General features: G+C 47.6%; 1 protein-coding gene across 15 annotated transcripts in view; it reads right to left on the bottom strand.

Annotated features, from left to right (window-relative positions):
- ank1a (ankyrin 1, erythrocytic a) overlaps positions 1-12,019 on the bottom strand; it is a 103,844-nt gene that overhangs the window by 42,233 nt on the left and 49,592 nt on the right. For 13 of the 15 annotated variants that reach the window (XM_079369872.1, XM_079369879.1, XM_079369873.1 and 10 more), the window contains one exon: positions 1,626-1,727. In XM_079369872.1, coding sequence (XP_079225998.1) covers positions 1,626-1,727 — 102 coding nt within the window. Of the gene's footprint in view, positions 1-1,625; positions 1,728-10,099; positions 10,800-10,847; positions 11,191-12,019 lie in introns of those variants that run through there. The other 2 variants (XM_079369876.1, XM_079369874.1) reach the window with 2 other exon arrangements.

The raw sequence follows: 12,019 nt of genomic DNA, 5'->3' as shown, positions 1-12,019 counted from the left end.
TAGAGGAGGAGGTTTGTTAGATTGAGACGGATAAAGGAGGAGGAAGAACACAACGATGGGAGGGCAGGCTCCTGAACATCACACTGTACACACACGCAGAACACCTCAGTGCTGAGAGACAGGTGTAAAGTCATAATCTGCAACCTTCACGTCTCTCTGTGGCCTCCAATTTTACCTGAATGAGAAATGTAAGATTTGGTATGAAGAAAAAACGTTAAAGTGTGTGTGTGTGTGTGTGTGCTGACTTTGCTGCCATCCAGTGGTAGCTCTAGCACAGATAGCATTTGAGTGAAAGCAGCACCCACACTGTGTGAGTGTGGAAGTGAAAACGTTGCAGATTATCACTTGAACTTAAACACGATCAAACACCCAACATTGAAGCTAACGCAGTTAGCATAGATGAACGTCACAGTGATAGCATCGTTAGCACACGTTAGCTAACAGAGCGTTTATTGTGCAGGTAGTTTTTGTTTTGTTTCCAAGTGACGGGACTTTTCTTTACCATAAAGGAGTTAGCAAGAAGTGTTCAGTGTATGGTGTCACTTTGCTTAAATAGACGTGTTGTTGTTGTTGTTGTTGTTGTTGTTGTTGTTGTGTGGGGCTTTGTTAGCTCGCCTGAAACGAGCCTCATTGAAACCCTGACAGAAGCATAACCAGCTATAATTACAAAATGTTGAGGGCAGCAAAAGTGAACAGAGGGGAAACCATGACTAAGTTAGATTAATGAGGCAGAGGAATCTCTCTCTCTCTCTCTCTCTCTCTCTCTCTCGCTCGCTCACTATTTTGGCCAACTTTTAGTCGCCTGTGGGCAGCAGGCTAACGCTGCCTCTTCCCCCGGACACTTTGGGAACACACGTCAGAGTAAAGGAGGCAGGATGGAGGAGACGGGGCGAAGGAGAAGCCCCCCCCCTGCACCATTTATCTTCATCCCAGGTGACCCCCCCCCCCCTCCTCTCTCTCTCTCTCTCTACACTCACACCTGCCACCTTCAGCTGCTGATTTACAGTCTGCCTGAGCATGCAACGTACACAGACAGGAGAGTGGGCACAACACAGCACAGTGATCGAGTCAGGCACAGCATGCAGACTGGACACATCGATCATCATATTTGTCATCATACTTTCACTTTCAGAATCATCTTGGAGTTGAATAAATTCGAAGCTTGATTGCACTTTCTCTCCCCCCCATCACACACTGCTTGTTTTTTATTTGAATGAGAGGAAGGTAGTGCACCAACCTCCTGAATTTTAAAGGGCAGCAGGTAAGTGAGGAGATAAAAGTCGGTAAGGTGCGACTGAGGTCCCTCCGAGGCGAGAGGTTATTTATAAGGAGCGAATCGCACCAAAATTAAAACTTATTTAACCACTGAAGGGAAATCTGCTTCGAGCTGTTTATAATTATTATTACTTTAAAAAAAAATCTGTATTACATAAGTCTGGACAACCGTGTATTGAGGTATCGACGTCCCACACCTATTTCTAAAACATTTCAAAATGTCGCTGCTCTCAATAAAACTGGAGTCCACTTTTACAAAGAAGCACATTTAAAGCTGATTTTATGCAAATCATTGGCTCGTTAGATGAGCTTGCCAAACATTCACCGGGGGGACTGTCAAGCTCTCCCACCTGATTGGCTGTATTTATATCGATGCCATTCTTGATGTGGTCCAGGGCCTTGTCCAGGTTGCCAGACCGGGCCGCTCGGAGAAAACTGTTGCCAGCATCTGCCTGCAAGCGGGACAGATAGAGGGAGAGAGAGAGAGAGAGGAGGGAGGGGAGGAGGGGGGATAAGAGGAAGTGAGAGACACATAAAGTGGAGAGGGAGACAGAGATTGGTTAATATTTCTTTGCAAGGGGAAAAAAAAGGAAACGTTCAGTAGGCCTAGTTCTGAGTTTTTCCTCTCATGTCACTCCGCCTGTGAGATTTCTGCACCTCGATGTGGATGAGCGGCAGGTGAGGAAGTGCTGGGATCCTGGCTCAATTAAAACCCCCTAAAACACGTCCATCCACCGCTCTGCTCTCAGTGTGATAAGGCCAGTGTGATTACACCGACAGCTACTGGTAAGCAGACTGTTGGCTCTTTGTCCCGACTGAGTTTGTGTGTGTGTGTCAATGAAAGAGAGAGAGACACACTCACACACACACAAGGTGAATAGAGACAGGAGAGAGAGAGAGAGGGGGTTTGGTGTGTCCTGGCTCACGGGCCGGCGGCACATGGCACATTGAGTGTTTTTGTCTGTGTTGTGTCTGTCTGAGGGCTTCATGCCTCTCCCAGGAAGGCAAGGGTGCTGCTGAAACAGGATCACTCATGCGGCAGGGAGGGGGGGGGGAAGCAGGAGCGACCGAGGGAGAACCACAGGGAGAAACTCGACTGCGGCAAACCCTGCACTTTTTCATAACATTTACATAATCTCCTCTCTCTCTCTCTCTCTTCTCCCCCCCCTCTCTCACAACAACCTGCTATCTCAACATGCTGCTCGTGTTTTCACAAAGATTGCACAGAATGAGTTCATGTACAAAACGCGTATGCTCGCAATTCCGATGTGTAAAGAAAACATAAATTGCTCCCATCAAACACAACAGAAGAAAGAAAGAAAAGCTGTTTTCCAAACCACAGACGACACTCGCTGCTCTCAGCTCTGACAGGGTTGTTGGCTCTTCTTTTGACAGAGAGCAGAGAGGATCCACATGCCTGAAGTTGAGGCATGGCAACAAATGACACAACGCAGCCTCACAGCGCTGTGTGCAGACTGAGGGGGGGGGGGGGGGGGGAACTCCTGGAAGAACAGGATCTAACTGTGTGAGATAACATCGACACATTGCACAGCACCCTCAGTGCCACGAGCTTCTGGCCTCTGATTCATTATCATTGAATCTTCTTCTTCTTCTTTTTAAAGCATTTGGTCACAGACAACGGGGAGGCATGGAAAAGTAAAAGGCCCCGCTCACACAAACACACTAACAGGTATGATCCCTGCAGGTACTGAAAGCTAAACACAGCGCGAAGACATAACAGACAAAAAAATAAAAGTATAAAGAATTTGAAGTGACCGTCTGCACCGAACTGAACTAACATTTACTCACAGTGTCCGAGCCGTCTCTTGAAGCTGTGTTCATCTTCTCCAACAGACTCACTTTAAAGAAAAGATGCATTTCTCTGTGCGACCCCTGCAGGACCACAAACTGACCCCTGTGCATCTGCCATCCTTCCACAGACACGGCAAACACACCTGTCACTAGACACGACAGCGACCTCAAACACAGCAGGGGGGGTATGGAGGGGGGGGGGGGGTATGGACTTTATGAGCTGGGACGTCTGAAGAGAGACAGGAAATAAATCTCTTCTGTTTTTTTTATTTGATCTTCACCCGTTGAAACTGAAGTCTTTGAGGTTTCGAATGTGAGAAACTCTTCAGACACACTCGTCTTCTCTTTACATCCGGTCACGTGACTCGCATAACGTTTATTTCAGCTATTAACGAGGAGATGTTCCCTTTAAGCATTTCACAACCTGTTTCTTCCATCTTGGTCGTCACTTTGCTGTTGAAAGCTGCTGCTGGCACACAACTCCAAATATGTTCCTCCAAAAGCGAAAAAAAAACTTTATTTGTCCCCGGGGAGGCAGACAGACACACAGAGCAGTAAATGCTATAATAAAATTAGACAAAGAAAAAGCAAATGTAAACATTTCCCAGGTTTCACTTTTGAATATTTTGTTCACAAATCGTCACACTCGGACTTTTGAGTCCTATAAAGTTTCTACACACTTTGCTATGGTGACATGAGAAGAATCCTTTCATCAAAGTGGGAGCAGCTGAAGCACACACACACACACACACACACGCGCTCACTGAGCAAATGGTGGCATGGTAACACCATGGTGACCCTGACTGCTGGATCCCCCCCCCCCACCCGGATTCAGCTCACTGCCTCCTAAAAACCCGCCTGCTGAAGTTTAACAGACGACACAGAACCGAACGATCAAAGAGTTAAACGTCCGACGCCGCTCGCCGCCAATAGACTTCCTGTTTGACTCCTTTAAAACGTGCGTTTGCATGTTGTGTCTGTTTGCGTCAAGAAGTGTGTGTGTTGTGGTGAGATAAGGATGTAGGGGAACCACACCCTGTAGGTACACACACACACACACACACACACACACACACACACACACACACACACACACACACACACACACACACACACACACACACACACACACACACACAGACGGATCGTTCTAAAAATGGTCTGTGGTGATTCCTTCGTCCTGCAGCAGGAGTTAGATGAATGTGTGTGTCTCTGATTACTCCCAAAGAGAGCGGACAAGCTGTGGAGCTCTGAGGCCGAGGGGGGGGGGGGGGGGGGGGAAACAAGAGCGAGCTCATAAATCAAAATGTTTGGAGCAAAAAAAACAAACAAACCAGAAAGACAATAAGCTCGGCAATATCAACGCACGCCGTCCTGCAACGTGGCGTCGGCCTCAGACGGAGCTACGCTCCTCATAATGATGCTGATTATTCTCCCGTCTCATCAGAGAAACTCCTCGGCCCTGAACTCCCCCTCTTCATCATCTTCATCCCAGCCTTCTCCTTCCTGCTGCCGTCTTCCCCCTCTTCATCATCTTCATCCCAGGCTTCTCCTTCCTGCTGCCGTCTTCCCCCTCTTCATCATCTTCATCCCAGCCTTCTCCTTCCTGCTGCCGTCTTCCCCCTCTTCATCATCTTCATCCCAGGCTTCTCCTTCCTGCTGCCGTCTTCCCCCTCTTCATCATCTTCATCCCAGGCTTCTCCTTCCTGCTGCCGTCTTCCCCCTCTTCATCATCTTCATCCCAGCCTTCTCCTTCCTGCTGCCGTCTTCCCCCTCTTCTTCATCCTCTTCATCCCAGCCTTCTCCTTCCTGCTGCCGTCTTCCCCCTCTTCATCATCTTCATCCCAGCCTTCTCCTTCCTGCTGCCGTCTTCCCCCTCTTCATCATCTTCATCCCAGCCTTCTCCTTCCTGCTGCCGTCTTCCCCCTCTTCATCCTCTTCATCCCAGCCTTCTCCTTCCTGCTGCCGTCTTCCCCCTCTTCATCATCTTCATCCCAGCCTTCTCCTTCCTGCTGCCGTCTTCCCCCTCTTCATCATCTTCATCCTCTTCATCCTCTGACGTTTCTCTTTTCCCCCCTCTGCTGGCGCTGCAGCAGACAGAATGACATCACCCGCTCGCTGGTGGACTGCAGTGTTCAGAAACTCAATGTAAACCTACTGCACGTGTGTGTGTGTGTGTGTGTGTGTGTGTGTGTGTGTGTACATATAGAGAAGAGGGCCCGCACGAGATCGACATCACAGACATGAAGAAGATTCTCTGCAACGGAAGACTGCACCTGAAGTATTGCTCTTTTCAAGACGGATCGATTGTGTGTGTGTGTGTGTGTGTGTGTGTGTGTGTGTGTGTGTGTGTGTGACGACTCTTGAGAGGGATCAGATTGAATGAGTGTGCGCGCTCTTAACTGCACAGAGCAGGCTTTAAACAACACACTGTTCTGTGTGTGTAATGGGTTTGAAAATGGCCGATGTAACACAACGTTTGTTATCTCTCCATCTGAATTAAATCTTGGTGCAAACTGTTCCCCTTCTGCTGCGCACACACACACACACACACACACACACACACACACACACACACACACACACACACACACACACACACACACACACACACACACACACACACACACACACACACACACACACACACACACACACACACACACACACACACACACAGGCAGGATTACAGCAGACCCTGTGAGGCTGCACTGCCGGATCACAGTAAACACAATCACATCGGGTTTGTTGATCTCCGAACAATGTGGAACCAGCCGGCGCACGAGAATCACAAACTGAAGGAGCGAGCGGCGGCGAGGTCGATGAAGAAGGAGCTTCACGTTACGTCGACACAAACTGGCACGCTCTGCTCTGAAAGACGTTCGGCTTGATCTCGATCGTGGAGCTGGTACGTGTTCACGACGAGCTACTTCCGGGAAGGTTTGGTTTTATTTTGGATCGCAGCAGGGACACGTTGCAGAGAGAGCGAGAGAGAGAGAGAGAGAGAGAGAGAGAACGAGAGAGAGAGAGAGCGAGAGAGAGAGCGAGAGAGAGAGAGAGAGAACGAGAGAGAGAGAGAACGAGAGAGAGAGAACGAGAGAGAGAGAGAGAGAGAGAGAGAACGAGAGAGAGAGAGAGAACGAGAGAGAGAGAGAGAGCGAGAGAGAGAGCGAGAGAGAGAGAACGAGAGAGAGAGAGAGAGCGAGAGAGAGAGAACGAGAGAGAGAGAGAGAGAACGAGAGAGAGAGAGAGAGCGAGAGAGAGAGAGAGAGAGAGAGAACGAGAGAGAGAGAGAACGAGAGAGAGAGAGAGAGAGAGCGAGAGAGAGAGAGAGCGAGCGAGAGAGAGAACGAGAGAGAGAGAGAGAACGAGAGAGAGAGAGAGCGAGAGAGAGAGAGAGAGCGAGAGAGAGAGAGAGAGCGAGAGAGCTTGACCAATCGATTCATCGGCCGATATCGTTCTTCGATCTGCAGAGAGACATTTAGAAAACCAAAAACGCAGTTATGAAAAACTTGTGGAAAAAGATAAATCATGAAGACAAGATGGCCGCTCTAACTGAGCGTGTGTGCGTGTGTGTCACTCTGCAGGATGATGCTGCTCGTTGTGATCCGTACAGCGCCCTCTGCTGGTGAAGGAGAACGGCTCGAGTAAAACAATCACATCTTAATAAAAAGCTACGTGAGTAGCATCATTAGCCAACACTGACAGTAACATCAGCCGATATCATCATATCTCATAAGGACTTCTTAGTGTTTGTTTATTTATCGAACCCTGCACGTTTGTGTGTCAGGAGGAAACAACATGAAAACACGCTCAATTTGAAAGCTAAGTATGAGGTGGATTTGTTCTAATGCCTTCTGTCATGATTTCATTTAAGTTCATCATGTCCTTCCGATTGGTCTCCACATCCTATTGTTTATCTGCACAGGTCTCACTCAGGAGGAGAGAGAGAGAGAGAGAGAGAGAGAGAGAGAGAGCGAGAGAGCCAGGAGCGTTTTGCTAATGCTAATGCTAAAGACACAAACCCTGGAGCACGTCAGCTCCAGGTGGATTGTGTCCGTGCACGTGGACTCTATCGCCCCCTTCAGAGAGGCTCGGCGTTGCTCTGTGAGGTAAACACAGGATCTACAGCACGCAGGCGGGTTACCGTCCTCGCTCACTCAACCACAGGAAGCAACAACAACAGGAATGTGCCGACACAGCAGCAGGTTCAAATCATGAATACTTTAAGAGCTAACACAGCTATTTGAGCGCAAAGTGGAGAAAGTGAAAACAAGGTGCACCCCTCATGTTCAGCATGTCACAGGTCCCGGCTCTTTAAACAACATTAACCGTGCTACACCACGCTCCATAGTCGTCTGCTTAACTCCATGTATCTGGATGTATTTACACTAGCGCAGCACTGGGCCGTTTTCTCCACATTTTTCTCCATACTGACAGCCGGATATGGAAAATACTGCAGAGTGCTTAAACAGCCGTTTCATCGCCCCTTTTTCTGCTGACTTGCGTTCGTTCCAGGAATTGATTTTTCTCTGTCCCTCCCTCCCTCTCTCTCTCTCTCTCTCTCTCTCTCTCTCCCTCTCTCTCTCTCCTCGTGCCTCCACGTCTGCCTTCATCTCTCAGGCTGCTTGAAGAGTTCGAGAGATGGAGTAAGTGTACAGTCAGTCAGGCTCGGACCCCTGGGAGCGTTCAGCTATGGACACATTTACAGGAAGCGAGCGAGCGAGGCTCTAGGATGGAGCTGTTACACCCCCCCCCCCCCCAACACACACACACACACACACACACACACACACACACACACACACACACACACACACACACTCGACGCTGTCAGACTGTCTGCATGTAAATCTGAAAGTCTGCTCCTGAATGTGGCGAAGCGTCTTGTCCCATTTCTTCACTGTTTACTTTCTCACACTCCCCTGCCTCCCCCCCTCCTCCCCCCCCCCCCCCCCCCGGCCTGTTTGTCCCCGCCGCTCTCATTGATTGTCTCTTTATATCGGGCGCTGCTGCAGCCCTCTGCGCCCGAAGATGAGATTGTCATGGTTATTGTGATCTTTTGTCGGGGGGTGACAAAGAGGGTGAAAGCCACAAGGAGGAGATGGGCTTTTTGAAACCTACGGACGAGAGGATCAAGATATGGTAAACATCCTGTGTTTTACTGCATCAGTTATTATGCAGATCAGGAGTTTATAAAATACTGAAGAACCCAAAGAGGGCCGACTTCTTCACAACAGCTGCTGAAAGTATGAACGTCCCGCCCTCTAATGAATCGTTTTGAGCTGATTCATTTACACTCTATTCTACAAGATTTGACCTCTACAGTCGAGGATAATCCAAATATCTAAAATATGTCTCAAACTCGCCACGATGAAAGTACGAGCAGGATGAATTCAAACAAACACATCCAACAAATCCTCCAAACTTTGAGCCCAGCTGATGCAGATTATTTATCAAGCAGAAAAATGGCGAGTGGCGGCTCGACTGTTTAGCTGGCCCGGTTTGGATCTGAGAAGGCGACTGACTGACGGCGTGCAGTCGGAGGAAGAAGAGAGAAGCAAGCCTTCCTCAGGCCGTGTGTGTCGTGTGAACGCAGGATGAGACAATCAGGCTCAGATTACAGAGGGAGAGAGATGAAGTGTGGTTTCACCATTTAATCTACCAACATGGCCGCTTTACAAGCTGAATGTTAGAGGTTAGAAAACGTTCACCAAACTCTCTCCAAGTGGACGACGTGCTGCTTTGAGTGTTTCTGAGAGGTCAGGACGGGGGGGGGGGGGGGCGGGGAGTCTCTCCCACTAACACTGGTTTGGTCCCTGGATGGTTTTTTTGTTTTTTTTTGGGGTCTTTAGAGTTACAACACGACCACGTTAAAAACCTGACGAGGAATATTTCTTTTTTAAGCTTTTACCTCAGACTCATTTAGCTGCTCCGGTCTTTGTCACTCCTCTGTTTGTGTTTATCAACTCACATATGTAATGACTTGAATTTCCCTCGGGATCAATAAAGTATCTATCTATCTATCTATCTATCTATCTATCTATCTATCTATCTATCTATCTATCTATCTACGCTCTTAAATAGGAATCTTTGGGTTCGATTTTCTTTATTCCTAGACACACACAATTCGATTAAGAATCTATTATTCCGATTTAAAACGATGAATGAAATCGATGGATTCAAAGTGAGTTTTTGAACCAGTCCAGACTTCAGGATCTTCTCCGGTCGTCTGAGAGACTGGCTGACTTTACTGTTGATTTAAAGAGCTCGCCTTAGCGCTTCACCAGGGAGGGACTGATAAGACCAAAAAGTTATGAATCGATTTAAAATCTCAGAAGAATCTCGATTTTTACATTTATCAATTTCTTTCCCCCCCACCTCAAAATTAAAAATGTTTTTCTGCACTTTTGATACTTAAAATAATAATAATAAAACATTTGAATACAAGAATGTAACTTTCTGTTTGCTATTTTAGACGAAACACCTTTAAGTGTGTGAGTGTTCAGGAGAGAGCTGGGTCTTTGTCTTTTTTCCGAAAGGTGCAGATCAGAAACTTTTAAAATCAACATTTGTAATCGTTTGGAGACATTTTTCTGTTTTTAGGTCAAACTTAAATGAAGTAAACAAAAACAACAACAGCAGCTGACAGCGCAGTCGACCTGGCTGCAGGTTTTCTACACACATCCAGGAGGTTTGGACCTGAAGCTTCTGCTGCTCGCTCGCTTCATTAAACAGTCCGCAGTCTTTTTAGTGAAGCCACAATGAAAGAATCTCATTAATTGACCCACTATTCAGGTCAGTGACCTCCACTTTACTTATCGCCCTTAATCCTGGTTGACATCCGACAATCTGAACATCAAACAGAGGAACAAATAAAGAAAGCAAAAAACCAACAAAACAAAACACGATTAAGAGGGAGAAACACACACACACACCCACACACACACACACCCACACACACACACCCACACATACACACGCACTCAGCGCTAATCTTGGACAAACATACATCACAACTTTTAAAGATACTCGAGCCTCCTCCCACGTTGCTATGGAGACTCATCTGACCTGATACGTGCTCGTGCACAATGTCTCATCTTTTTCCTGATTACAAAAAGTGATGCCCCGATGTTTTTACGCCTCCATGACTTGCTTCAAACTCTCTCTCTCTTTTTTTTCTCTTCTCTCTCTCTCTCTATTTTTTTTTCTAGGTCATTCCCAGCGCTAAAAACAACAACAACGACAAAAAAAAAAAAAAAAAAAAAAAAAAAAGAGATCCCGTCCAGGGCCGAGAACACAAACAAAAGCAAAGAGACGTTTTCAAAACAGCTCATGTGGATGGACGGAGAACAAGAACTGTACTTAGCAAGCCGAGAGAAAACACACACAGAGAGAGAGAGAGAGAGAGAGAGAGAGAGAGAGAGAGACGTGAGCTGAATGAAAGATCAGTTTGATCAAAATTGACAAAGTTTTCATCACGTCTTACGTAAAGTAGATAAATAAGAAAGCTGACGGGCGGCTTGGCTCTCCTCTCTGATGTGAAAGGGAAAGACCGGGAGTCTTGGCAGGTGCTCTACATCTGAATAAATGCAAGCGAGGACTTTTTTTTTTTTCTTCTTCTTCTAACAAACAAGAGCAAAACATTGCAAAAGAAAAAACATAGCAATAAATGAGAGTGCTTTAGAGAGCAGGTGGAGGAGACAGAGAGAGAGAGAGTGACAGGAGGAGAGAGGGAAGCAGAAGATGGTGGTACTCACTCCAAAAGTGACCGTCTTGACTGGCATGCCTGTTGGCCCTCCACTCTCGCTTTCTTACGTTTCTCTGCGTCTCTCAAAACACACAGCTGTCTTTTCTGTTTCCCCCCCTGCCAGCACGCAGACCCCCCGACGAACGTAAACACCAACACTCACACACACACACGCCCAAACTCTCTCGCTCACACACACTTGAGTTAGGCATGGTGGGTGGAGAGTCTGTGGAGGGTGTGTGTGTGTGTGGGGGGGGGTCGAGGGGGACGGGGGCCCAGGGTTTTTTTTTTTTTTTTTTATCTCTGGAGGAATGCTGCCTGTATCTAGAGAGACACATTTCACGCCCAGCCCCAAAAAAAACAAACCCAACGCAGCCTCGCTCCTTTCAGACCGCTTTAAAAAGAAAAAAAAAAAAGTTATCAAACTTTTCCGACTCAATCAATTTCTGTTTTTTTATCTTGCTTCTCTCTCGTCTCCATCTTGTCCTCACCCCTCTTCTTTCCTCCATCAGCGTCCGGCTCTCCACCTCATCCATCGCCTCCAACTTTATCCCTCCTTTCTCCTGTCCCTTCTTCTTCTCCACACGTCACGCCCATCTCTGTGTCTCCTGTATATTTGTTGACAGCCAGACAATCTTTTTTTTTTTTTTTTTTTAAATTCACAGAGAAGGCGAATCTAGAGGAGGAGGAGAGTTACTGTGGAGAATGGGTGTGTGTGTTTTTTTTTTTCAAAGTGGGTCTCTTTCAGACTATGAGGTGACTTACAGTGACAAAGCGCATGGTGAGAGGGGGGTAAGGGGGGGGGGGAGGTTGCTGCCACCGCCCCATGACAATGGGCCAGACACACGGGGGTGGGGGGGGGAGCACGGAGGGGCCAGCCTCTCAAAGGGCCCTGCCTCTTTTAATAAAGCGTCCGTCATTCCCCGCTTGAAAAGGCCCCCTTTCTCTCCTCCTCTCTCCCTCTCCTGGCTAAACGCTGGGAAAAGCACATCCCTGCCAAAACCATGCAGAGAGATAAATGCTTGTAGGAGAGGGGAAGAAGAAGGAGGGGGGGGGATGTAGAAAGGAGGGTACGCACTAGTCAGTGCCACTGGACCGTGACCTGGGCAAAAACATCACGTGGGACTTCTCTCCCGTCCACAGTTCAGAGTTTGGACAGTGACGACGGCTCCTCTGCCAAGG

The sequence above is a fragment of the Symphodus melops genome (genome assembly GCF_947650265.1).
Source record: "Symphodus melops genome assembly, chromosome: 1".
Classification (NCBI taxonomy): Eukaryota; Metazoa; Chordata; class Actinopteri; order Labriformes; family Labridae; genus Symphodus; species Symphodus melops.
Note: the sequence above shows the minus strand (reverse complement) of the source record. Positions and strands in the feature narration are given on the sequence as shown.